The following is a 26,271-nucleotide window of genomic DNA, read 5'->3' as shown; positions in this document are numbered from 1 at the left end:
ACTGTGTTACTCAAGCAGAGAACATCTACTGATGGCTCTATTCAACTGGAACATTTTGGAGGCTCCTCTGATGAGCCCAAGCAAAGGGAACAAGTTTCATGATGCAGATTCCCAGAACAATCAGCTGCTGACACTGCCCTTCCAGAGAAAACCTGCAATAAAATAGAATTGCTAGAAAGTCTTTTTCTTTTTTTTTTCTTTTTTTTTCCATGGAATTTGCTTATTTTAAGTTGAGGATTTTCTAATGAACAGCCTCAGCACAGCCAGTTGTGCCATGGGGAGGGGGAGGAAGAATGATCCGAGATTGGCCTCATGTAAGCAGCGATTCCATCAGATGTGCTTCTCAGCAGTTTCAGAGGGTTTTGTTCCCAACTTTGTACCTCCCTGTGCTCAGATCCCCCTTCTGTTTCATCTTCCCTTCTTTTATTTTACAGACAGGGGGTGATACAACCTGGCTCTTTCTCCTGGAAAGCATCTGAAGTACCAAGACCCAAAATAATCGTGACCTTGAGTTATGAAAGCAATAAAGTTCAGCAGATTGAAAAGCTATTGCTGAAATCACCTTGCTCCCAGGGGTACGACCTTATCCCCTCCAGGGTGTCTGCCCCATGTCTGCTCGGTGCTGGTCTCATTGTGCGGCCCCAGCAGTTTGCCTCGGAGTCCTCTTTTCATGGGAACCCGAGGAAGATTCAGCAATGGCATCGGGCACTTTTGTCCTGTTTATTGTTTATTGCTTTCCATGGAGGTTTTGAGGGCTGTAACTAGGAAGTGGAAGATAAATGTGAATGGTGGAAACCCCCTCTCACTGGAAATGGTGTTAAAAACAGAAGAAGAAAACAAGATCTGAAGCGAACTTCCTCTGCTGGCGGTCTCCTGCCTTTCGGGAAGGGAGGGATGGGCGTTTCAGCGCCTGCTCCTCGGAAGGGGCTGGCAGCAAGGGTTTGCTGAAAATCTGAAGTCAAATGTAAGAGCCACGCTCATGGAAGGAATCATGACTCCTAGAGTGGTTGGGGTTGAAGGGACCTTAAAGCTCATCCAGTTCCAAGCCCTTCCCATGGACATTTCAGTGTGTGTCCTCCAACTGCCTGGGCTGTGGTGGGAATGGGGATCTCCTGGGGTCAAGCTGGTTCTCGCCATGTGTTCATGACCATGTACTACCAAACAGAGTAGGAAATAGGGAAGCTGAGTGGCTGTGAGGGCAAGGGCCCTTTCTGCTGCCCTCACCCTCCCTATCCTTACCCTCACCCTTGCACTGGGGCCCCCTGGGTGCCTCCACATGGGTTCTCATTCATCCAGCACCGATGAAACCAGGTTCGGCCCCTCATGGCTGTGAAATTGAGACTGATTCAAGTCCTGAGCTAAGATGTGCTCAGGGCAACATTACCCCAGGCAAAACCGAAACCTGTGTTCAGGAGCTGGGTTACGTACAGAATCCACAGCTACTGTACTGATGTGCAAGTTTCAGTTTTGGTGAAAGCTAAATCTAAGCCAGCTCTGACTGGCTATTGGAGTGATTCATTTGCTCCCCAGATCATCCAAAACCTGAGCTGATAGCAGCGAGCACTCAGTTTCTCCTCTATTAGGCATCATTTATTGCCTGCACCATCAGCATGTTTTACCCCCTGGGCAAACCCAGGTGCTGAGGGGTTCAGATCTCTTGCTCAGATCCCAGGCCAAGCCCAGGTTTCTAACAAATGCCCTGTGTTTCTAGTTCTTCCAAAAATCAGGATGGGAGGAGCAGGAGAGCTGGGTGACAGGACTGTGCACTTCAGCAGACCCTGCTCTGGTGCCGGTGCCACGGTGTTGGTGCTGTTGACGGCAGATGGGATGGATGTTTCTCAACGGATGAGATGGATGTTTCTCTCTCCTGGGCATTGCTGTGATTATCCAAATAACCCCACCATGCAGAGCTCTGTCTCAGGCTTTGGAGGAGGAATTAGGGATGCTTTGCTATTCCCATAAGAAGCAGCCCCTCTGAGCATTAGGGACCTTGCTACCTGTGCGTTGTGTATGGTAAAGCCTTTGCTCTGCTACTGCTTACCTAGATGACTAACCCAGATCACTGTCCCCATGCTATCGTTATATTCTGTGTGATCATTCTTCCTTTTCAACCTCTATGGGCTGCAGCCGGTGCCTGCGAACTGGTGCCGTGTTCTGCGACTTCATTTGGATGCTCACAGAACTTCATGTTTGGTTTTCTAGCCATGAACAAGTCTTTTCCAAAGAAGAGCCCATCGGTGGGGAGCAGCACCCCAGAACTGTCCATACAAGCTGCTGTGAGTCAGGGGAGCATCCATGGGGGATCCCCAGCCTCACTGTGGAACATCCCTATCCTTGGAGTAAGCTATTTGCTTCAATTATGGCTAATTCTGTTTTTACCTCCTCTTTGGTTCTCTGTCTCAGGTCTCTCAGAGGTTGCCCACTTTCCAAGGTGCAAACTTGCTCTGTCAACAGCGGAACCCCATGTCCAGAGGAGTTCAGGGACAAGTGAAGCATCACATTGGCAGGTAATGTGAATTCTGAGCGTGGTGTTAAATGCAAGAGAGAAAAAGGTTAAAAATCAGGTGCAGGCAAAGGGAACAAATCTCAGTTGCACAGGGGTTCTCGTGGGGCATTTGTCATACATACCAATGCAGGCATCTCCCTCGGAAGGACCTTTCAAGAGAGTTGCCTTTCTCCGTGCAGTCTTGGTCCCCCAGCACTCATTGCAGGCCAGCAAGGTGCTCCTCAGGCAGCCCCAAATCTGGGCTGTGCTTCAGTGTTTTCTATACTCCAGCATGACATTTGCTCAGAGAAGCCCAACTGCTAACATGTCAGATGGCCACATCAAAAAGGCTTCTGAAACCTCCTGGGAACTGAAAAAGCCTCATTCATTGAAGCGGCAGATTTGAGTCTTTGAAACGTAAAGAATCCCAGCCTGGTTTGGGTTGAAGGGACCTCAAAGCTCCTCCAGCTCCAACCCCTGTGTCCAACAGGGAAGGGACCCCTTCCACTGGAGCAGCTTGCTCCAAGCCCCTGTGTCCAACCTGGCCTTGAGCACTGCCAGGGATGGGGCAGCCACAGCTTCTCTGGGCACCCTGTGCCAGCGCCTCAGCACCCTCACAGGGAAGAGCTTCTGCCTAAGAGCTCATCTCAGTCTCCCCTCTGGCAGGTTAAAGCCATTCCCCTTGGCCTGTCCCTACAGGCTCTTGCCCAAAGCCCCTCTCCAGGTTTCTCTCCCAAGCAGTTGGAATCCAAACCTTTCTCATAACTCCTGGGCTCTTGCAGTTTTGGGGGTGAAAACTTCCCAAGAGCACTTGGATTCTCCAGCCAGTTCCTGAATTGAGCAGTGATGCATTGGCCTCCTTTGGGCTGTCCCTGGCATCACACAGAGCTCCTGGGTTTGAGCTGGACTTGCCCTTTTCTGAACACATGCTGAAGCCCAAGGGCTGGACAGTTGAAGGAACACTATGAAGAGCTGCTCTTTAGCAGTGTTATCAAACTGTAAAGACCTGCCGTATGCGTTTCCCTTTGGGGAAGATGCCATTTATGATAACCAAAATATGAGCTCACATTTGAACAAGGGAAGCAAGAAGCTAACCTTCAAACCCCACTCCAGTGACTAAATGCATGGTTTTCTGCAGAAGAGATGTGTTGGTGTCTGAGATCCTCCACCACGCTTTTCCCTTTCCACAAAGGTGAGTCTCAGAGGGGGGAAAAACCCCAAAAGCACTATGCTTTGTACAGGTTTCTTTACCCTCTTTGGGTGAAATCCTGGCTTGGCAGCGCTGCCATTGGGTGAGTCACACAGATGAGTGTCGCGTCTGCCTCAGCAAGGTGGTGGCTGAGACTTATTTTCTGTGGCATGGACCTGGCTTAGGACATGCACAGTGAGGATGGGGTGAGCCTGGGGCCACCCACTGCAAGGGGGTGATGCTCCCTGGGGGTGGTGGCTCTGTCCTGTCCCCTTTGTGGTGAGACGTGCACCTGGGGACGTGCTGGGATGGGCTGCAGGTAACAGGGGATGGCAGAATCAGCCCCAGAGCGACAGTCATGGGTAATGCCCTACATCAGGATGGGGGACGTTCTCCCTCAGCCCTGGGAAAGGAGCTGCTCTGCCTGCAAGGGGATGTCCTAAAGCTGCTAAGAGCCCTGCACACCATGAGCCACTCCGGAAGAGATCCTGGAAAACAGAAGTTTTGGGCATCTCGCGAGCTGGGATGAATAAAAGCTGCATTTCCTTAAGCTGAGCCGGTGCTTTGCTCCCTAAAAGGCAGTATTGAGAGTCTGACTTTCAGAGCTGTTCGAGTGGTTATGGTTAGAAACGTGCCTGAGGAGAGGGCACACGATGTACCGCATCGATCGGGCGATAACTGCGCCGACTTCTCTGAGTCATTTGTTGAGTTTACTGAGAAAAACAATTCTTTTTTCTCACTTTTGGCAGCAGCGCTGCAGACAAAATGCAAAGAGCTGGGGCCAAGGGAGTGCAGGGCTGGGGAGCCTGCTCACTGCCTGTGGTTCCAACAGGGAAACCCAGCAGCTGCTCCCAGTCCTGCTCCAGCATCGTGGATTCGCTTCCCATGCGTTTCTACGGTGCTGCCTGGCGTCATCCGGTGCTGGCCTGACTTTATTCATTTTGAATAGCCAAAAGCTTTCGGTTTATCCAGCTCCTGGTTTCTGTCAATTATGAACTGTGCTAATGAAGGCAGGGAAGAGCAGTCAGGCTTTGGGAGGCTTTGCTTGTCAGTGCAGAAAGAATGACAACGGGTGACATCCATCTGGATGCTGGTGTGAATCCCTGGGGTTCAAGAAGACCATGCCATGTTCTCACTTATTCAAATGGGATTTGAAATGGGCTCTGAAGGGGAGGTCCAGGTGACTGCTTGACAATTAAGCTCTGACTTTGAAGGGGCTGAGGATGAGCACCACTGCTGCAGTCAGAGCACCCGGCTATGATTAGGGTAGGTCTGCCTGCCAATTCACACCACTGCAAGTATAGGAGAAATGGCTCTAGTGCATAAACCCAAGTAGGTTTTTCTTCTGCGTGTGGAAACAGTGTTATGGTCCTTTGGTGGGGGCTTTGGTGAGCCACAGGATTACCAGGAGGGATGTAAAATCCTACAAGCATTTTTGTTTCAGGTGGCTGAGCTGGTTGTTTTGGCAGATCTCTTCCTGAAGGGTGGCAGGAAGAGTTCCTGAGCTCAGGTGTTGTTGCTGGACTTTGTTATGAAGTCTCATTTTCTCTTTTATTGAAACTACTGCAGGCATTGCTGGCATTCACTCTTCTGTCATTTCAAATCTGAGATGCTGCTGTGAAAGATGAGTAGTGAAAAAGACTGCCAAACCAAGAATGGTCTGTAAAGCGTTATCACAACTTCTTCTAGCAGGAAAGTGCATTGAAATGCACTTATTGAAACCGGTACCTTATCACTCTGAAACACTTTACTGGAAACCCGGCGTTAACGTGTGCCTGTGGTCAGTCCTTGACAGCCTGGCTCCTTCGCATCCCAACGGCTTGGCTATAGCCTATTTTTAAGGTTTTTTTTTTAGGATAAACTGAAAGCTTTTGGCTCTTTGAAATGAATAAAGTCAGGTCAGCACCCGGTGATGCTGAGCAGCGCTGCAGAAGCGCATGGGAAGTGAATCCATGATGCTGGAGCAGGGCTGGGAGCGGCTGCTGAGTTTCCCTGGTGTAACCGGCTGTCTGTGAGTGAGTGCCTCATCTGCCATGGGCTCCTCAGGAACCTCTGCTTTGTCAGTCACTTCAGCAAGCCGATGGCCTGGTGCTTCCTGCTGCTGCTGAGGCATTGCTGCTACCCAGCAGCGCTGCACAGCGGGGTGATGCTACCCTTGGCAGGATCCAGAGCACTGTTCCTGGCAGCAGTCAGAGCTGCCAAGGGCTGGAGCAGTCCAAGAGGCAGCTCCAAGAGTGGTTTTCCAGGGTGCACCGGCGACGTTCCCTTTGGCCCCATGGAATTGCTAACCCCTCCTGTGCCTTTTGGAGTTGTATCACTGCAGATGTGAGCCCATGCTTGCCATGGGTTTGTCCAAATGATTTCTCAGTCAAGCTAATGATAAATGGGGGTTGTTCTGGCAGCTGGCTAACGACCCTCTGTGCTGCCTTTGCTTGTTATTCGGGGCTTAACTACTCTTAAAATCCCAAGGGAGGAGCCCTCTCGCATTGGCTGGAAGGTTTTCCAGGGAGAGGGCCACATCCCTGCTCCCTGCACACTCCCAACCCTGCAGTAACCAAAAGGCTTAATTATGCTGAGAGTCCCTCAGGGAGTCAGTTCCCATTTTACCGTCTGAGCTCGTCTGCATCATCACGCTGCCGTGGTTCAGAAATCCCTGTTTCTCCTTTTCCTCTTCCTTCCCAGAACACACGAGGAACAACTTGCTGTTTTATTGACTCTATTTCCATGGCAGGTAGGTGAAAGCCTCCCTTAGGCAGGCTGTTGGGAAAGCCAAGCCTGAATGATTCGCTTCCACTGGGACTTAGTCCAATGCATGCCGAGATCCCTGCTGATGCCATCCCATCTGCTCCACAAAGTGGGGGTTCTGGACCTCCCACAGGTCCAGCACTTGGGGTAATCAACCTCCATCATTGTCCATACACTTAAACCCCCAACTGAAACCTACCTGGATGGTTTTCCCCTGTGCTGCCATGGTTATTTCCTCCTTGCCCTGATGGCAAGGGTCATGCTATAGCCTCTGCTTTCAAATGGTCACTGACAGGATGGAGAAGCCAAGGGGTGCCCACCCAGGTACCATGCAGAGGTCTATAACAGAGCAAGGCTCTCGACCCTGCTAATATGACATTTCAGTCCCATTTCTGTATCACCCCAGCATCTTTCCTCCACCAGCCTGGCAGTTTTTACCCCATGGCTGCTGCCTGCTGGCATTTGGCTGACCTGAGAGGCAGCTCAGTTACCAACAGGAAAAAACCCTAAAAGAGAAGAAATCCCTTCTTGTCATCTGCAATTTACATAATGAAGTAGGAACTCATTGCCTCTTCCCTGCTTTCCTCACCAAGGCTGGGTGTGCACCGGGAACCGGGGAACGCTGCGGTGCCGCTTCCTCTGCTCCAAGTGAAACTTTCGCTGCAATTCCAGGCAGCAGCTGGGAATGGGGGGAGGAAGGCAGAGATTGCCAGCCTTGGGTTGCTGAGAATCCCTCCGACACCTCAGCATGGCCAAATGCAGGTTTGGACCTGCCTTTTGGCTCTTTGACAGTGTGAAGGCACAAGGGTGAGGGAGGCATGGTTGCTGCCTTTGGGGCAGTTTCAGCAGCACTATATGCAATCCTATGACTCGCCTGGGCATAAAATCTATTTGCCTACTTGTCCCCTGGTGATGGATATATGCTCAGCATTGAGTTTGGTTATCAATAAATTACTCACCCAGCAAATCTCTATAGAACAGCCTCGGCCCACAGGCAGTGGCACATAGCAGACACTTGCATTGCAACAGCCACAGGCTCAGGCTCCTGCTCTCACTCAGAGAGAGGTGTTCTGCCATCTCCATGCCCCCTAAGTTCATCTAACCTCCCCTCCTGGGTACAGGTGGTTGAAGAAGCTTTTACACTGCTCATTCTTCTTTGTATGTTGAACTTTGCTATCACCAGAAACAACCAAACTGGCCTCAGAGCCAACAGCGTGGTGAACCAGCCTGGGTTTTGCTCTGTTAGTGCCACATTCATGTGACAGCACGCCTCAGCTGGCAGACCTGGATCCCTGGGGACAGTGTGGATCTGAAATGTTGATACAAGAGCATGCCTGGTCTGCTCAAGGGCCTTGTCTCTATCAGTTCTGCTCAGCAGGTAATGCTTGCAGCAGGGTAATCATAGGCTTTGCAGTCAAAGTCTTTGCTGGTGGGTAAAGCATTGCTGCTGCTCCTGGGCTGGTGGATGCTCACGGGTTTGAGTGAGGTTTCTGTCCTTCTGCAGGCTGATAACTTCGGACTGTGCATTATGATCACCGGTGGTCCTGAAAACCAAGGGACTTCTGGCTGTGTCACCCCAAAGCCCTGCCTCTCACATCCCCAGGCTCTGAATACCAGGGACGTGCTGATGGAGATGAGTGTCCATCCACCTGAGGAGCAAGCCTGAGGGTAGGGCTCCCTGTACCTGACAGGTGAAGGCCCCATGTGCCAGGACAGTGATGGAGAAAGGTCTTTCTTGCCAACTTTCTGAATCATGCTATTTTTACTAGTGCACCATGTGTCCTATTGCCAGGAGCCCTGGGCTGTTTGGACCACTGGCATCCCCAGGGAGAGGTTGCTGCTCAGCTTCCCGCATCCCAACGCCTCTGTGATGAGCTGGGGATGGCTCCTTTCCAGGAGGGGTTTGGCAATGGGGTTTATGCTGGGGGGAGGACCCAAGCTTGGCTTTTTGGGAATGTAACCCCCATGATGGTCCCTCCTTTTGGCTGAGTCCTTCTTCCCAAAGGGAAGATGACACGACAATGCCAAGTATTTCCCGCCTCCGTAGGTGGTGGAAGCACCTATGGGTGAGGGAGCTGGTCCCTTTCACTAGCTCATTAATTCAGTAAATTACAAAGGGAAATACATGCTGGGAAAAGCAAGGAAAATTCCAAAAGTCAATCCAGGAGTTGTTTCCTCCTGATACCGGGATAAAACCGCGTTCTTCGGAGATCTTCAGGTCAGAATCCAGCGAGACGTGTGAACTGCATCATAGAACCAGGTAAAACACTCTATGTCTTTATGCATATTCCCTCTTATTCCTGTAATGTCTCTCTAAAAGGGTTTTGTTTTTCATTAATAACCTTAATTTTCAGTGCTAACAATTTTCATTTGAAGTGTGGTATTTTTAAGGGGAAGCGTTTCTTTTGGGATCAGACTTTGGGATCTGCTGCTCTCAGTTGCAGTTACCTCCTGCTGCACTAATGTAATTTATCTGTATTTACTTTGATGATTCATTTCCTTTTAATAACTTTCTATTTACATGCAATATTTAACTGCTTTTTTGTCTTTTGAAACCTTCTGTTTAATACTTGGGGTTGGTTGATTTTCCCTCTTGCACATGGGGAATAAAAAAGCAATGGATAGGATATACCAGTCAGTGTGGGGGGGTTTAATACATGTGTGCATGTACAAGTGCTATATAAAATATGTGCATTTTCACAAGCATCACAATTGTGTTATTTAGGGAAGATAACGAGGCAGTATTGTCTTCCTTGAGCAGGTCTGTGCTGGCATCCTGCAGCAGCATGAAGGGATCCCACTTGTTCCTCTGCCTCTTCTCCGTGTCGTGCTGGTTGAATCTGATGCCGACAGCTGGGAACAGCATCTTCCACTTCGGACACTGCAGGGTTTCAATGAGCACGGCTGAGATCAGGCTTGGCTTCACTGCAATTAAAGCCAACATTGTAAGTAATGCTCCATACTCTTATAGGGCTGGGGAAGCTCTTTAGTCGGTGGCTCCCGAAGCCCCTCTGGAGCCGGCATGTCCATCACCATCTCTGTCTTGTCCCATGCAGCAAGCCAGAGACCCCATCAGGACCCTGAGCATTTTGTCCCACCCGCACTCTCTGCACAAGGTTAAGGTAGGTGTCCTTATCATGTCTCCAGTTCTTCTCTGAATGATGCTGGCCAGCTAGCACCCTGACACCGGTGATGAGGTGAAGCTCAGGGCTTCTGAGGAAGTTGTTCAACACCGTGACTACTTCTAAGTTTCTACGAAACACAGACACCAGGCAGGTCAGGGAGGATAAAGTGATGTGGATCACGTATGTGAAAGGAGGTGGGTGTCCCACTGCCAGTTCCTGCTCCGGGGCTTTCACCTTGACTGTCTTTCCAGGAACGGTGGGCAGAGATTTTCTTCTTGTTGTTGCATGTGATGCTCCAGTTACAGAAGCCTTCACTGCACTCCGCGCTGCCTCGATCAGCAGAAGCATAGCAAAGTGAATCAGGGTTTGGGTGGAAAGCTATTATAGAAGCCAGAAGTGGGTGAATGTGATCTTGGGAGGTGAAATATAACTAAGTATTGTTCAGCTCTCTTACACTCTAAAGTTCTAGACATGGGCCACTGCTTCAGGTCTCAGGCTCTTACACCTAGTTACAAAGAATGGTTTGGGTTGGAAGGGACCTTAGAGATCATCCAGTTCCAACCCCCTGCCGCGGGCAGGGAAATCAGCTATTTATTTTGTTGACTCAATGAGGCTTGCTGAGGATGGAACTGCTGCAGAAGCAGTCTGAAATAATTCCCTATGTATATAACCAGTTTACATCAAGCACCGAGAAAAGCTTTATCTGAATCAAAACATAACCCCTGTGCTCAGCTGCCATGCTTGATGTTAGAGACGAGATGAGGACAGAAAAGTGGGTCATTACCTGTGTCTAGCACTTTGGAAGACCTTTTATAAATGGATTTTATTCCTTAGTCTTCAGAAAGGTGCTGCATCACCCATCACCTCTTCAACTTCTACGTGGACAGAGTCTTCAAGCACTGCAAGACCGAGGATTCATACATCAACCGAAAGATCAGCAGCATAGCCAACTCCTTCCTCAGCATGAAGAGGACGCTCAGGCAGTGTGTAAGTCTTGGGTATTGCACCAGTTTAGTTTCCCCTCCTCGTACTTGGTGCATAAATAAACCTAAACATAAAGATGCAGCCTATTTATAAAGATGGTTTTAACAAGGACACAAAGCAGCATGATGTGAGGAGCGCATCTGCTCGCTGGGAAGTTTTTATACTTGCCCACTCATCAGCAAACTCCCACGTTAGTTCTCAAGAACAATATTTATCCTGTCCCTCTGCCTGTTGAAGTAAACTCTGTTCTTTGCTGAAGTCTGATTTAAGGATCTTTTCCATGGTTTAACAAGGTGTCAGGCTGCGATTTCCAGCTTATTTCTTATTTGTTTGCAATTAACCCCTCAAATAAATTAGTTCTCTGTTATTTTTTTAGCATGAGCAAAACAAATGCATGTGTGGGGAGGAATCCACTGAGAAATTTAAGCAAATACTTGCAAATTACGAAGGGGTAAGTTGGTGACTAAGGCTTATAATTGGTAATTCAATTCAGATTCTCCTTACAATGGGTTGTACTCATCTTTGCTTACAACTGGATCCTTTATATCCTTTCAGCTAAATGTCACATCTGCAGCAATGAAATCCCTGGGTGAGCTGGACATCCTGCTAGATTGGATGGAGAAGTCTCAGAGAGCAGAAGGTGTTAACCGCCCACCAAAGGCTGGGGCTAAGGAAGCTGCTGGCACGTTGCACACACCAGTGGTGCGCAGGAAGACAATGTGCTGTACCACTGCAGAATCCCACTGACTGCAGCTGTGTTCAGTCAGACACTGGGTGTTTTACCAACAGGGTATGTAGGTGAATGCATCAGCAGAGCCTTGCATGAAGGTGGAAATATCAAGGTTGATCAAATGAGCACAGCACTCACTTAGATGCCTTCTATCAAAGGATGCTCTCCAAGGAAGATCTCATAGGGTTTCTCTTGCTGCAGACATAAACTATGATCATTTCATAAAAATACTGCTTAAATTATCATTTTTTTTTGTATAGAGAATGTATATTCATGAGTGCTGGAATGACTCTGGTGTAGTCAATGCTGCAGAGCAGTGCCCATACATCTGGGCTCAGTCTTATGTGGCTGCTGCTGCTGTGTGATCTGGCTGAAATGAGGTTCAGAGGGTGAGAAATGCTCCCAAGAACAGGTCCTAGTAGGTATGTCAGGCCTTAGAAATCTGTGTTTCCTTTTGAGATGATATTTTGTGCCTTATCAGTACAAGAACAGTTCCTACACGAGATACGTGGTTGCTGAATAGAAAAAGGGTCATGCGTGTACTGTGTAATTTACTGACAATAGTAAGCTGTGTGGAAATCTGTTACAATTACTGTAAATAAACCCCACCTGAAACTGTGATGAGTCTGTCCAGATTCTGAGGAATTACATGTTTCTTGTTGATGAAACTTGTTGAATTCACTGGGGTGCCCTTTCATAGCAGATACTGTCACTCCTGGTCATGCAATCATCCCAGAGGTGATGCATCCTTCCTGGCATGCCAGAGACAGCAAAGTTCAAACCTGAGTGATCCTAAATCACCCCTCCTTGTCCCTTAGACCACTTTTATTGTGCATTATGGTTAGTTTTGGTCTGTTTCCACACACCTGGGCCTTTTTCAGGCACCACAGACTGCACACACATTGCTGGTACCCACTGGTTCTGCATGCTCTAAATCCCTTTTCTAATGTGTTTTCGCACAAGATGTTAATGTATAAATACATATTGCTGTAGTATCTGCAAATTACAGGGGTCTAATGCTTTAGGAAATGAATGAAGAGCACCCAAGCCCTCTCTCCATGCAGCCAGGAGGTGTTATGCACACTTGGTGTGAGGGCCCAGGTAAATGCAACCAGTGCAAACCCTGGTAACACCCTAGTCCTAATATTTCAAGTGATAAAGTCTTGCTGCTTCATTCATGAGACATAAGGCTTGAGTAAGACTAGAGGATAGGCTTTGTTATTATGGAATAAGGTCTTCCTGTCCTCACGGAGAACCTAGGTACTGCTGTGGTTTCATCCCCACCACAGACCTCTGGCAGCAACCCGGCATTGCCAGAGCCTTGTGTCAGCCTGGGGGGCACTGCACCTTTCCTGGGGCACCAACAGGATGAAGAGCTGCAGAGGAGGAGGAGGAGGCTCCTCGTCCCTTCCCTAAAAGCCTCGGTGATAACCTGGCAGTGTGAGCTCACCAGCATTTGCCTACAGCACATCTACACGTGCTTCACCCTGAGCGGGATTTGGTGATTCACTGCAAGGGAAAGATCTCCTTCATTGCTCACGATCCTTCCTCAAATATTTGCTTTTGCCAAAGGAAAGCCTTTCGGCTCTTGGATTCTCGTAATTTGCTTTCTCATGGAATTCTGCAGCATGGCTTTCGCTTATCCTGGTGCTAGGGCATGAATGGGTGAACACATCCCTCCATGCTCTATCAGTGTTCATGATACCATCACCCCGAAATCAGCCATTGACGAATGACAGGTATCTTCAACATACCAGGATTTTGTGTTAAAGAAAAGCCTTTAGGAACGAAGCAGTGATGCAGTGAGGTACCACAGCTTGTCACTGACCAAAGGGAATCAGTTGGATGTTTGGTGAACTGTCTGGTGAAGGAGATGGGGCTACTTGGGGAGGTCCTTGTGAACCTTTCCATGGATCATGGTGGGCTCTGGGTCACAGACTGAGTGAGAAGCGTGGGGTTTATTCCATCCCCTCAGCTTAATCTGTCACAGGGGTTATTGATCGTATTTCATTGATGATTTCCTGCACAGGGGGTTGCACGCCTCGGTCCATGCACGCTTCACTGGCTCAGCGCTGCACATCTCTGGGCGTTCCGCTCATCCCTATGGCTCCCAGCACAGTGCAGGAGTGGAGCTGAGGGAAGGATGCCGGCGGGCAGGCTGAAGAGGAAACGGGTTTCAAAGGGAGAGCAAAAGGGGTTTTCTCCTGCAGCTTTATGACAGCTTCCCCCCGGGGACACTTCCCAAGTGCACACCTTGCTTATTGCACCAGAATCATTCATTCGTTTCCAGCAACTCCAGGCGGGTGCAGACCTGTCCTGGCCACTCCACAGCTTTTCCAATATCCAGCCCCCTTCCCACCATCCTGCATGAGATACAGCCCGGGAGATGAGGGAGATGAGCTATAGCCTGAGAGCCAGGCCAGGCTGGATGGGGCTTGGAGCAAGCTGCTCTAGTGGAAGCTGTCCCTGCCCATGGCACAGGTTGGAACTGGATGAGCTTTAAGGTCCCTTCAACCCGAACCAGGCTGGGATTCTGTATTTGAGCTCCCAGCCTTGCTATCAGTAAGGTGATGACTGTTGCAATGTGGATGTGAAAGCAGCCCTGTAAACACAAATCCCACTGGAGCTGCTACCCTCATGCTCAGCTCAGTGCTTATAGTGGGAGGTCCATGATGGGGTTTATCCCTGATGAAAACTCAGCATCTGCAGACTGACACAACCAACCATTGCCTAGCACCTTGCTGAGCTACCAACTCCATCATTACTGCTACCTACATTACTTTATCTGCAGGGTATTTATTTCCATTAAGTGTAGGATTCTTCTACCATCCCATGTCGTTTGCAACACCAGATGTGATGCTTTAATGCTGCAGTAAAAGGAGGGGAAAGGCCTCCTCCACCTCTCCCAATTGCACCATTACTGCAGTTCGGGTGTGCTCTCCCCGTGCCCTCCCATGGACTGCATGTCCCCTGGTCTGCTGAAAGCTCGTGGCATTTTTTATTGCTTGTGTCCAAAAGCACTTCAGACCATGTCTGGTCTGCAGGTACTGCCCTCTGGGTGAGAAAGCTTAGAGGAATCAAGTGGGAAACATGGTTCTCGAGGGTTTTCAGCTGCCTTTGAGAGAAAAGGAGAAGGAAAATAAAAGAGCAGAAGCTGAATTTAAGCAATAAAAAAGATCAAGCTATAGCAAACGGTGGGAGCAAGGCCCAGGGCTGCTTGCTGGTGTCTTGCGCTGGTCCTCGAGGTGGAGCTGGTTCCAGTCATTGCTGCCTTTCGGTCCCTCACATTCAGATCTGGGGGGACACATCTGGGGCAGCAGCGTCGCCCCCCAAGCTGCCCTGCACGATGCTGCTGGAGGTGAGGAGGAACGCGGAGTAGGCAAGGTCAGCATCCTCCTTGGAGCTCTATGGGAAGGACAGCAGGACACTGTGAGGTGGCTGCAAAGCCACAGCCGCAGGTGGTGGGGGAAAGGGGAGGGTTTTGGGGCTGAGAGCTTCTCAGGGTGATACAGGCAGACTGCACACCAATGTGAAAGCATCCTGCCTTTGCTCAGCCACGGGAAGACCCCAAACGTTGCAGGTTTGGGGCTCTGCGTCATGCCTGTCGCTGCATGATGGCACCCAGCTCACCAGTCCTAAAGCTGCTGGGTTTTACTGGTTTCCTGATAGCTTCCTGTTTCTCCAGTTCAGCTCTTGGCACTTAAACCAAGACTCCACGCTGCCTTTGGTTAGGGACTTGGAACAAGAAGGGCTTGCATCTGGCACCCTTCGTGGTGCCACGCACTCATCATCTAACCCAAGGGGCCACAGGAGCAGGTCAAATGGGGGAGACCTCCTTACCTACCTCTGTGCCCTGGACCACTGCCTGAGGAGGGGAAGGCTCTGGTTCATCCAAGTACTTCATATTTACAATAACAAACCCAACCCCAACCTTCCTGATGCTCCCTGGAGCTGACTGCGTGTGCTGGCTGAAGGAAGGTGGCTGCTGTTACTGTCTCTGCTAAAACACGGGATCAGGAAAGGGTTAAGGTCCCCCTCAGAGGCTGATCTGCATCAGGTGCTGGATGCAGGTTACTTGGGAGCATCTGGGTATAAATAAGGCCCCTGGGAGGGAGCAGCTCCTTGGGCAGGGGCTGAAGGGCTGTGCTGGCGTCTCCCAGGTCAGTGGGCTCTCTCCTGTCTCCTCTTACCCTTTTTGCCTTCTTTGTCTCGGCAGCACTTTCTGGGGTGGCTGCGGCGGTGCCGAACTCTGCAGGGAGAGAAAGGGAGGTGCAGGGGCCGTCGGTGGCTGGTTTTGTGGCTTTCGTAGGGTCCTTCTGCAACCCCTGGGGCTGGAGAGCATCCCATCGGTCAGCACCTACCGTCCCCTCCTATCCGAGTCTCCTGGGTCTCTTTCACACAGGCGTTATTGCTCGCACCATAGTCCTTCACGCTCTCGAAATCTGACATGCTGATGTTTGTCCTGTAGCTCCCAACGGACACCAGCTCTGTTAAGAGGAAGGAGATAAGTACCCTGTGGGCTTGTTCAGGATCCGTGCGAGTGCACCAGCATCCCAACAGCCTCTGTGCAAGGAGACGCGGTGCCTGGTCTCTGCCTCAGCCCAGGCACCGTTTGTGATGGGGATGCATGGAGGGGAAAAATGGGGTCCTTTGCCTTGTCTGCATGGGGGTTACAAGGGGAGCAGCTCAGCCCAGCACACACAAGTTATCACCTTCATCTTAGTATTAACATAACCTTAATGTGAGGTTTCGAGAGACTGCAGGAAGCAGAGCAGGGACTCACCAGATCTCTTCATCTGTCTGTATTTAAACACAGCAAAAGCTGTCGCAGCGATGAGGAGCACAGCACCAACAGGGGCCAGGACTAACAGAAGTGTATTGGGGCCGCTTTGATTAGGGCTGGAATGGAAGGAAAGATAAGTAACTAATCTGTGGAATACATTGCTGAATTATTCAAGATTGAGTAACCTACCTGAATGTCCAGCAGTCAAAACCCCCTACAACGTGGTAAATCTGAGTGAGCAGGATGCGATTTGACTGATAAACTGGATCCTAACACATAGAATCAACTGATAACCAAATAAACCTGCAGGACAGAGGTTGTGCCACCCCCTCCATCAGCAGCTTGGTTATAAACGTGAAGGAAAACTCTGATCTTGACAGAAGTATTTTCGATGAGTTTTGCTGTACCTGGGATCTCCAACCATTCCTTCTGGGGCTGTATTTGCTTGAGCTAGAGGTGAGTTCCAAGTCATCTTGCCCTTTGTTGTAACTAGTATTTGTTTTCCTCTGATGTTTGAAGTTCTTTGAGGGCAAGATATTTTGTGTGCTCAAATGTTGCTCAAGCATGCAGCGTACAAACACAGCACCAAAAGGGGGTTAATAGAAGGCTATGTATTAATATTAGTATAAGAAATGACAGGCTTGGAGAAAACTAACCTTTCAGAAGCAGCACTGTTGGCTCTTCCTTGGGGAGTGAAATCACCCTCAGGAGCGCTGGGGACATCAGCATCCAGGGGCTCCAGGCTGCGGCCAGCACTGCCTCCTGTATCATCCAGGGAAGCAGGGCTGTTAATGGCACGAGCAGCAGCATAGAAAGGGGGACACAAGCTCATTGGGTGTATTTGGTGGATGTGGCACTGAGGTGGATTTTGGCTGTGCATTGGCTCAGGAAAGACCTTAGAACGGACTTCCAGTGCCTAAAGGGGCTGCAGGAAACCTGGAGAGGGGCTTGGGACAAGGGATGTAGGGACAGGCCAAGGGGAATGGCTTTAACCTGCCCGAGGGGAGACTGAGATGAGCTCTTAGGCAGAAGCTCTTCCCTGTGAGGGTGCTGAGGCGCTGGCACAGGGTGCCCAGAGAAGCTGTGGCTGCCCCATGCCTGGCAGTGCTCAAGGCCAGGTTGGACACAGGGGCTTGGGTGACATCGCCTAGTTTGAGGTGTCCCTGCACATGGCAGGGGGTTGAAATGAGAGAATCTTAAGGTCCTTTCCAACCCTAACTGTTCTATGATTCCATGCTACAAATTGTAGCAGCAGTAATTAGCGAGGACAGGGTTAAAAAGCAAAAACGGTGTGGAAGGAAGTGACCTTTAGACTGGTGGGCTTTTTTAATGGTCGGGAAGTAAAAACCAAAGAGAGAACGAAAACATCTGCGCCAAGGGCAGAACCAGGGTGATGCCGGCATCTCCGCGCCTGGACGGCAGCCCTACCGCTTTGAGGTGCTGCAGCCTAGTGGCTGCGGAGCAGACTTTCCTCTCAGCGGAAGGAAGGCAGGAAAACCCCCGCCTGCCTTTGCCTCGGAGCCCACCTGCGGTCACGGACAGGTACACTGCCATGGTTTCCCCGTAGAGGCCGTTGCGCTTCACGCCACACCAGTACCAGCCTCGGTCTGCCTTTGCCACCGAGTCAAAGCTCAGGACAACGGTCTTGTCATCGCTGTCACACGTAACGTCCGGCCCTGGCTGCCTTTGGTCAGAAGCAGGCAGAGGGGTGCAGCTAGTGCTGCTCCACTTGCACCAGTACTTCTGGTCGGAGTAGTACCGGCATGGGTACGAGCAAGTTAAGTTGAGTTGGGAACCCTCTTGTGCCTCTACTTCCTTCTTTCCCTGCAGCGCAGGCTCTCCTGCAAAGGCAAGCAGAACATCAAGGTTGATGTTAGTGGTTTCAGTGGTGGGAACTGTAGTCAACAGGTAGTGATGCTGCTAGAGATGAACCAGGAGGTGTATCTGCGAGGGGGGGTGCTCCTTGCATTGCGAAGTTCACGTTAAGGATGCTGTATATGCACCTTGGGGTGAAGGTTGCCTTGGTTTTTGGTTGGTTTCTTTTTTGTCCCATGGCTTAAATACTTGTATGAGAAACCTTTTGTGAGCACTTTCCCATGAAACTGAAACCTTGTGTTTCCATTTGAAAGCCACTGAGGTGTTGCTGGATTGGCACAAGGTTTCACCTTCCGAGTTTGACCTCGCATCTCTTCCTAAAAGGCCAGATCTGCTACTTCGTGGTGTTTAGAGGGTTGTTTTGTACCTGCTGAGCTGGGAGAGCACCATCAATGCGCAAACTCGTACCTTCCACGATCTTCAGCTCAGTTGATGACTTCTGCTCCTCCTCCTCGTCCGTCATGCACCAGTAATAGCCTTCATCGCTGTCCTTCAGCTGGTTCAGGATGATAGTGATTGTCTGGTTATCTGGGTTGTCATACATGGCCACTCTTCCTTCATATAAGCCTGCCACATACCCGAAGCTGTCTATGATCCGGTAACACCCATTCTGTCTCCACTTGCACCAGTAATTCACTGAGGAGTGTTCCAGAAGTTTATAGCGGCATTCAAACGTTGCTGAACTTCCTTTTACCCCAAATATCGTGGGCTTTCCTTGAGGAACGCTAGTTTCTGGAGAGAAAAGTGAAAGGAGCATCTGTACACGTCTGACTCCTATCCATGTGCTGCTCTCCCAAGAGAATAAATATTACCAGATCAATGCTCTTATGGCTAAAGCGAGGTGAGGCGAAGCTCAGAGGTGTGGATGGTAGGAGGCTGTCCTGGCCTTGCTGGGGAAGGGCAGGGTGTCTTTGTACATCTGTCATTTGGGGATCTAAGGGTTTAAGTCTTGAAAAGACAGTTTGCTTGTCTCAAAATGGGAGGCAAAATTTGCCTGCTGGAGCTTTGGGCTAGGCAGACTGGATAGCTGGGAACACTAAGTCTTGTTATAAGCTTTATTCCTGATGGTTTAGTGTATGATAGGTAGCTAAATGAGTAGAAAGAAGGATTTAGATGAGAGGATGGGATAACAGTACTCTGCAAAGGGAGGCTGAAGCTCTTGTTAAATAACATGAGACTGCTAGTGATGGTTCTGAAGAGAAGCAGAAGTGAAGGGAAAAGCCCTCAGGGAATAACTTACCCTCATAGACGTGCACATCCAGTTCCTTTGTCTCTCCATCCTGCCCATAGACACCGACCCCACACAGGTACAACCCAGAGTCTTCCCAACTCATCTGAGTGATTATGATGCTGAATGAGCCTGGACTCTGCATGTTGCTCAGCAGAGCTCGGCCTGTGTAATCCTCATCCACCTTCCCGTAGCTGTCGATGATGTTGACGCAGCCGTTTTTACCCATCTTGCACAGGAATTTCCTTGCGCTCTCATAATCGCTCCCGAAGCTGCAGGTCATGGTCAAAGTGCTGTGCAGCTTCACGTAGAAGAGCTCGGCTCCCTCGGGTACATGTGAATCTGTGTCAGTGAGAGAGACCAGTCAGTGTCTGCTGCCTGCTCTGTTGTAACTGCAACTCCCAGCGACCTCTAAAGGCTTTTGTTAGCAGAGGCTTTCTCTCTATTTTGATCATACATTCTGATCTACTATGATCATATGTTATATGATCATGTGCCATGATCTGAGTCCCATGTTTGCACCATGCTCTGTGTGCTTACTCAGCAGTGTGGTGCTGTTTAATCTGGTCTTCTTAATGCTGGAATTTTAGGCCAAAAATTCCTTCTGTAAGGGCACAGGGGAAAATGGAAACTGCTCTTCCCTGAAAGCATGGAGCATCTTCAGCTTTTAGACACTGGACAGGCTGTCTGTGGAGCCTTGTTAGAAATGGATGGAAAAAAAAACAAAACCCAAGAAAATACTGCTTTATGGAGCCCCATGTAACTACCTTGAGAAACATCCAGATTGACTTTGTGGGAGAGCCTTCTGCTGTTGACCCCAACACCGCACTGGTAGGTGCCTGCGTCTGCCATTGTAAGCTCGGAGATGCTGATCTGGAAGTTTTCTTCCTGGGGGTTGTCGGTGATGGAGGCTCTGCCTTGGTAGCCTGGAGCAGTGTAGCCGCTGGTGGAGGTAACAGTTAAGCAGCCTCTGGCTGATTCCTTGCACCAATACTTCCTGTCGTGTCTGTTCACTCGGCTGGGAGGGTAGAAGCACGTCACGGTGACGGACCCATTGAGCAGACCATATACCTGCTGTGGTCCGAACACAGGGCTTGAGACTGCAAGAGGAGAGCAGGCTGGGTGTAAGCGTTGGCTGTGCTACACAACCTGAAGGGACTGCAGAGCGGGTCGGGTGTACCAGGGCAAGCACTGACCCAGGGCTGCGCAGCATCATGCAGTCTGAAAGGTCCCATAGCAGTGATGGGGTAGAAACCCTCCCTAAACCCTACTCTCCCCCTTAGTAATGCCACCTCTAGTCTAAGGCCATCCACAAGACCAGCACCCCAGGCAGGTTGCACCTACTTGATGACTTGGGGGGGTATTTGCTCCTTGCAGATTCAGCTGGGAGGAAGGCGAGCAGGAGGATGAATGCTAGTGAAGTCATTTTGCTTGCATTCCCTGGAAAAGGCACAGAAGTCAAGGAATAATCACACTTGCAAAGTTCTGAAGTTAATAGATCAAGTAATAATCTTTATGCCTGCAGAATATGAGGGTTGTGGCTACCTGAGCTAGGGAAACGCAGCATTGAAGCAGTTCTACCAAGCACCAGAATGGGGAAGAGGGAGGCTATAACTGTTCTTGCCTTCCTGCCTTGTTCTTGTCAGAGCAGAGGCCCCCAGGGCATTGTCCCTTGGGCAGGCAGCAGCAGTGGTGTGCACAGCATCAAAGGTGGTTCTGGCCAAACCACAGGAGACTCGGTTCAAACTCAGAAGTGGTTTCTGGGTTTATGCTGTAAATCAGAGCAGCCCATCACAAGGCTGATGACCCAAAACTGGTCCAAAAGACCCTGAGCCCTGGCAGGCATGAGAGCCAGGTGGCAACCCGGAGCAAAGCTGCTCACTTGACCCCAGCCAGGAGATAATGCTGCTTCTAACAGTCTAAGAGGTGGGGTCATATTCTCTTTCACTGTTGCTCATGCAGTGAAAAGAAGGTCTGTTCACGTGTGAGCCCGGGTGCCAAGACCACTCCTTAGGAAAACCAGTTCTCACAGAATCCCAGCCTGGTTTGGATTGAAGGGACCTTAAAGCTCCTCCAGCTCCAACCCCTGCCACGGGCAGGGACCCCTTCCACTGGAGCAGCTTGCTCCAAGCCCCTGTGTCCAACCTGGCCTTGAGCACTGCCAGGGATGGGGCAGCCACAGCTTCTCTGGGCACCCCGTGCCAGTGTCTTGCCGTAAAACTTCCTTCCTTATGTCACAGAGCACAGTTCCTGCATGAAGCCTGTGTTTAACTCCTGCTCTCAGTGACGGCTATTGGGGCATGCAAACCAAACTGTGTCTCCTGAAACATGTCCATAGTCTTCAGGGTGAATATTTTTGCCCTTCCCCACTGGTCTGGGGGGATGTGTGAGCCAGGGATGGCTCAGAAGCAGCCAAGCCTCTCAATTCACCAGGCTATCATCTCTGGTGTGAACTGAGTGTGCTGTTGGACACATGGTGCAGCATTTCCTGGCCATGGCTGTTGGTCTACCTGCCTAGTCCAGGTGGAACAGAGGAAATGAGAGGTGCCAAGGAAAGTCTTTCCAAACATACAGAAGAATTTGATTTCAGGGCATCAAGTGACACAGTTTTATGAAGGGTAATTCCCGGTAGAAGAAAAAGGCTTTTATTTCCGTGTGAAGATGAAAGGTGTTCTGTTTGTGCTTTCTTCCTTGTATTGTGATTTCAAATTGCCCAGTGGCTACTTGTCCATGGCTAATCATTAACTCACTAAGCATGACAAATGCTCTTTCATACGTATCCCACAAGTGGCCAGCAAAGCAAACATAATGTATTCCACAGAAAGCAAACAAGATGGCACAAAAAGGGCCTTGATACTTGCCCCCTGTTAACAGCAGATCTGTTTGATGGTCACCTTGCTGCCCTCCACCCCTTCCTCCGCAGTGCAGGCAGGATCCCAGTGCAGCTTTCTCCTGCTGGGCACACCTCTTAGTCTGATTCCTTCCCAAAAGCTGCTTCAGGGTTACAGACAACAAAACTGTGTCAGGAGCCTCTTGGTTTTGGAGCAAAGCTGTAGCTGTGTCCAGAAAGATGTGTGCCAGAGTGATGGCATCAGGGTCTTCAGAGGCGTGTTAGAGCACAAAAGATGTCTTTGTATCTTGGAGGCCACATGTGCCTTCATGCCTACGCAAGAACAACGGTTCCTGCATGCTTGCATGACCAGCGCCTTCAGTTCCAAGTTGCCTCTAGCCCCGTTTTCTCGGATGCTGTTAAACCCTTCCCTCTCTCACTGAGTGCATGAAGAAAACTCCCGTTATAACAAGTCTGAGCAAGCACAGCCACCGGTTACATAAAACTCTGTGCTGAATTTCCTTGCTGATCACTGCGTGGCTGGAACCCCCCTCCCTGCTGCACTGCATTCAGACAGTGACACTTCCTGCCCCACAGGAATGGTGCTAACAAGCTTTGCTGGGCACTCTGCAATGAGCAAGCGCTGTCTGAGATGCTGAAGGAGCTCCAGTTCCTTCTTGCTTGCAAAGAAGTGCTGCTGCTGGGTTTGCTGCCTCTGCTCGGAGCACAAGGTCTAAACCTCAGAGCTCCAGGGAAGAGAGAATGCTGCTGAGCTCATGTGAAGGGGACTGCAAGTAAGTGGCTGTGCAAGGGGTTTGTATTGCTGCTGCTGCTGCGCATGGAGTGGGAATTGAGAGAGACGGGACAGCAAAGGTTTGTACGGGGCTATGTAAGAGTCGAGAGGCCTGAAACCAGAGGGAATGGCATGGATGTTCTTCCAGGGAAGCCTGCACCAGCGCTGCTGGGCAGGAGGGACTGGGGGAGCTGGAACCTGGACACAGGGTTTGTGTTGTGCGTGTCCATGCAGGCAAAGAAGCTGCTGTCTTAAACCTGATGCGTTACAAACCTAGTGAGAAACTCTCTGCAAGGCAGTGCAATGGGCTTGTCAGGAGGGAAAGCAGGAAGGGAACCTATTTGTTCCCACTGGGAAGGTGCATCTGAGAAGCTGCTCTGTAGCATGGGGCATAGAAGCTGTGAACGCCCAGTTCTGGTTAGCTTAAAACCTTGCTAGGTGTAACGGGGGGAAGCAGGATTAAAGCCTTGCACCAGTCCTCCTCCTGTTCCCTCACTGCACAGGATTTGCAGAGGAGAAAAAGGCTTTCAGCTGCACAAATCTGGTGTTTGCAAAGTCCCTGTTGCAACAGTGGTCATCTTCGGCCTGCTACCAACCATGGGCTGGGGCTGCGCTCCCTTTTGTAACTCAGATCTCTGTGTATTTACTTTCATTTTGCATCACCAAACCTGCTGGTTTCCTTCTCTCCCCTGTCCCAGCACAACAGGTTTGGAAGCGTTTTGAGCACAGAACCAGTACTGCGGTTGACTTTGGGAGATGGGAATTCTCACATGGGTGCAGGAGCTTCCCAGCAGGAATAGCTCTTCTAAACATCATTTACCACAAGCCCACCTCTGGGCTTCTTCGATGCTCTCGTGACCCTATCAGTCCAATGGAGCAGCATGGTCACATTTAGAATGATTTGAAAGAGCTCAGGACCTGACCCCTGAGTTATGCAAACCCCAGCAAGCTCTGAAATACCAGAGTCCAGTGCCCAAATTCTGCTGACTCAGCTGCAGGACTGTGCTCTGAGAAACAATCCGTTAGCTATTAACTACTGCTCCTCATGCTGACCGGTGTCAAGGCTGTGCCATGGCATCCACAAAATGCAAAGATTTACTTGCCACACTTGTACTGCTAGCCTTTTGTGTGGTCAGATAGTTACTGTTATTCAAATAGTTGAGAAATAATAACATGGAATGGGGTAGTAGCTTTTTTCCCTTCAAATACTTTCAAAGCAGGACCCACTCACACCTTGAGGGAGGCATAGAGATGCAAACCGATGCTGAGCAGCATGAGGAGTTACGCTGTGAGGAGGAGTATGTACATACACTGTGTGTATATATATTTATAATGTACAAACTGAGGAGTGTATATATATTGTAGTAGGGGTGATTTATGGAGGTGCTGAAGATTTCTGTGCCTAGAAGAAAGGCACAGCAACAGAACCCTTGCTGCACAGGACCGGGGCTATCCCCGTTTTTAAGCCTCTCATTAGGATCACTGCATACATGGCTTTACTTTGAGTTTTATTTGCTGTGTTGGGATAGGGAAAAGCCACAAATCCACCCCATTTTCTTGGGGTTGTGAATGAGCAGTCAGCTTCAACATAAAAGATCAAGCTGACCTAAACACAGAGAGAAAATAAGTATTTCATGTTCCAAACCAATGCCTCCTCTACCATATGGAAAGTATAAATAGGAGGTGCTAATTTGGTGATGCAGTGAGCAGAAACAGCTTGGCAGATCTTCTTGATCAGGATTTAAGAGGGAATCGGCAACTTTTAGGAACCTCTGCAGTACCTGTGACCACCCTAGCTGAGAACACTTGTAAATGCCAGGTAAACACTGTCCTATCTGAGCACCGTGTTCTGCAAAACAGGTGAGAAAACCATGGCAGCGACTGAAATTCCTGCTGAGATTGGGTTGCTGGTCTAGTCTGATGTTCTTTTAAGCTGTTAGATTATACCAGACACTAGCTGGTGACCTTTGAGGTGTTAGATGCCCTGTGCACCAGCATCTCGCTTTTCACATAAGGGTGTTGTAGTTAATTTGTTTCTTGCTCTTTGTTTCTTATGTCTTGGGCTGGAAAGTGAAACCAACACTATTAAACTATGATTCCAGTTTAATACTGTTAATATGGCAAGGAGCAGGAACTCACTAGGATCCAAAAGAACTTACTATGGCAGCACAGTGACGGTTGCTGGATGGATGGAGCGTGCTGATGTGCGCACTGATAACAGCAGCGCAATTGCTATTTAGGAGGTGGTATTTCTGTGTGTTAAAGTCCAATATGACTATTTCCTTGCAGTGTAAGAGTTGAGGGGTGCAGAACCCACCCCTCTGCTGTCGGTTTAAATGTAAAAGGAGTCTGCCAGCTGTCTTTGACTTCAGTTTCAGGATGCCATGTACATCCCATTCTCTCACGCTTCAGTTATCTAGTTATTTGCCTTTGAACTGCACAAACCCAATGGCTTTTCAGAGCTCATTTAGGACGTAACTGCACCAATTCTCTTCTTAAATATCAAAATCTGCATCCCACCAACTATCTCCATGTTGTGATTCGGAAGACCGTAAAGATCACAGACTGAGTCGCAACAGTTTAGGTGACCACAGTAATATTTAGTACCATTTGCTATTTTCTAGGTTAAAACTTAATGCAAATATTGTAACAATAATGGATCTTTTTCCCCAGAAAGGAAAGGTTGAAGGGAAGAAAACAACCATCCTAAGCCTGATCCTATGCTTCTGACCTGCTTCCAAAAGGAATCGGTCCTCCCCACCAGCAAGACCTCCACGCTTATCCTCTGCTCCTTCAGAACTGCTGCTTCCCTTCACACACGGGTGAGGAAGACTCCTTAAAGTGTCTCAGAACTTGTGTTCTTCCTCTTCCACAGCTCAGAGCAGTGCCGCCAAAGACCTTGTATTTTGGAAAGACAACAAAGAAGCGTTACTTACACTTGGCTCTTTCCTTTAGACAGACAGCCTTAGTCTTGCTGGTGTCTTGGTGCCCGAGCTCAGGACCTGGTGCCAGTGTCCTGGCTCCCTGCTGCAGCCGGACACGGGCTCTGGCAGTGCCAGCCTGTTTTAAATACTCCTCTTACCTCTAGCCCTGCATTTCCACCTGTTGTGCCTTAAAGGAATAGCATCCAAAAGCTCTGGCAGGTGAGCAGCATCCCACGTGAGGGCAGGAGAACCAATGCCCGTCCCGACTCTGTGGTCGCTTTGAGGGTTGTTATTTACCTCCTGATTACACACTGCCATTGCACAACAGCCACCCCAAGGGTGGGCTCTGGGATATGGTCCAGGGCAGCTCTACCTCCATCAGGAAGAAGCCTGATGGCTGCATGGGTCAGGTCATGGACGGTAGGGCAGCTGTGGTTCCTTGAATATGGGTGCTTGTGCCTACATCTGGCACAGAGACAGTGGGGAGCCTCATGGGCTCTGAGTTTAGCTGAGTACACAAGGGTCCAGCCAGCACGTTCCTCTTTAGCATCACATCACCCGTGAGTTGTGACTGTGTATC

The 26,271-nt window shown here is 49.7% G+C and overlaps 2 protein-coding genes across 3 annotated transcripts; one reads left to right on the top strand and one right to left on the bottom strand.

The window, feature by feature from the left end:
• Positions 1-8,186: 8,186 nt before the first annotated feature.
• PIGR (polymeric immunoglobulin receptor) lies at positions 8,187-25,972 on the bottom strand. Of its 2 annotated transcripts, XM_061454841.1 has the most exons (11): positions 25,704-25,970; positions 20,489-20,584; positions 19,912-20,244; positions 19,157-19,486; positions 18,325-18,648; positions 17,568-17,882; positions 16,698-16,803; positions 16,042-16,157; positions 15,620-15,745; positions 15,449-15,507; positions 14,233-14,663 (listed from the first exon to the last, which is right to left on the bottom strand). In XM_061454841.1, the coding sequence occupies exons 2-11, from the start codon at positions 20,568-20,570 to the stop codon at positions 14,547-14,549; spliced, it is 1,908 nt and encodes a 635-aa protein (XP_061310825.1). In that variant the 5' UTR covers positions 20,571-20,584; positions 25,704-25,970; the 3' UTR covers positions 14,233-14,546. The 2 variants fall into 2 exon arrangements, with proteins under 2 accessions (XP_061310826.1, XP_061310825.1); XM_061454842.1 differs by lacking the exons at positions 14,233-14,663; positions 15,449-15,507 and adding an exon at positions 8,187-8,296 and having other exon boundaries at positions 25,704-25,972.
• LOC133270041 (interleukin-20-like) lies at positions 9,054-14,088 on the top strand. The gene is made up of 5 exons (XM_061454871.1): positions 9,054-9,364; positions 9,476-9,541; positions 10,379-10,531; positions 10,905-10,979; positions 11,084-14,088. Exons 1-5 carry the CDS (start codon positions 9,107-9,109, stop codon positions 11,273-11,275), a joined length of 744 nt encoding a protein of 247 aa, XP_061310855.1. The 5' UTR covers positions 9,054-9,106; the 3' UTR covers positions 11,276-14,088.
• Positions 25,973-26,271: the final 299 nt, after the last annotated feature.

This window comes from Pezoporus flaviventris, unplaced genomic scaffold, assembly GCF_033815535.1.
Source record: "Pezoporus flaviventris isolate CSIRO_AGI_PZ_B2104156 unplaced genomic scaffold, CSIRO_AGI_Pfla_v1 ptg000017l, whole genome shotgun sequence".
Taxonomy (NCBI): Eukaryota; Metazoa; Chordata; class Aves; order Psittaciformes; family Psittacidae; genus Pezoporus; species Pezoporus flaviventris.
Note: the sequence above shows the minus strand (reverse complement) of the source record. Positions and strands in the feature narration are given on the sequence as shown.

Bases quoted from the DNA above. Each gene is read 5' to 3' on its own strand.
- LOC133270041 (XM_061454871.1), top strand. From the start codon at position 9,107: ATGTGCATTTTCACAAGCATCACAATTGTGTTATTTAGGGAAGATAAC. The intron at 9,542-10,378 runs GTAGGTGTCCTT...TTTATTCCTTAG, and splicing joins ACTCTCTGCACAAGGTTAAG to TCTTCAGAAAGGTGCTGCAT. The intron at 10,980-11,083 runs GTAAGTTGGTGA...ATATCCTTTCAG, and splicing joins TACTTGCAAATTACGAAGGG to CTAAATGTCACATCTGCAGC.
- PIGR (XM_061454841.1), bottom strand. From the start codon at position 20,570: ATGACTTCACTAGCATTCATCCTCCTGCTCGCCTTCCTCCCAGCTGAA. The intron at 16,158-16,697 runs GTTAGTTTTCTC...CTTCCATTCCAG, and splicing joins AACAGTGCTGCTTCTGAAAG to CCCTAATCAAAGCGGCCCCA. The intron at 15,508-15,619 runs GTAGGTGCTGAC...CTCTCCCTGCAG, and splicing joins GACTCGGATAGGAGGGGACG to AGTTCGGCACCGCCGCAGCC.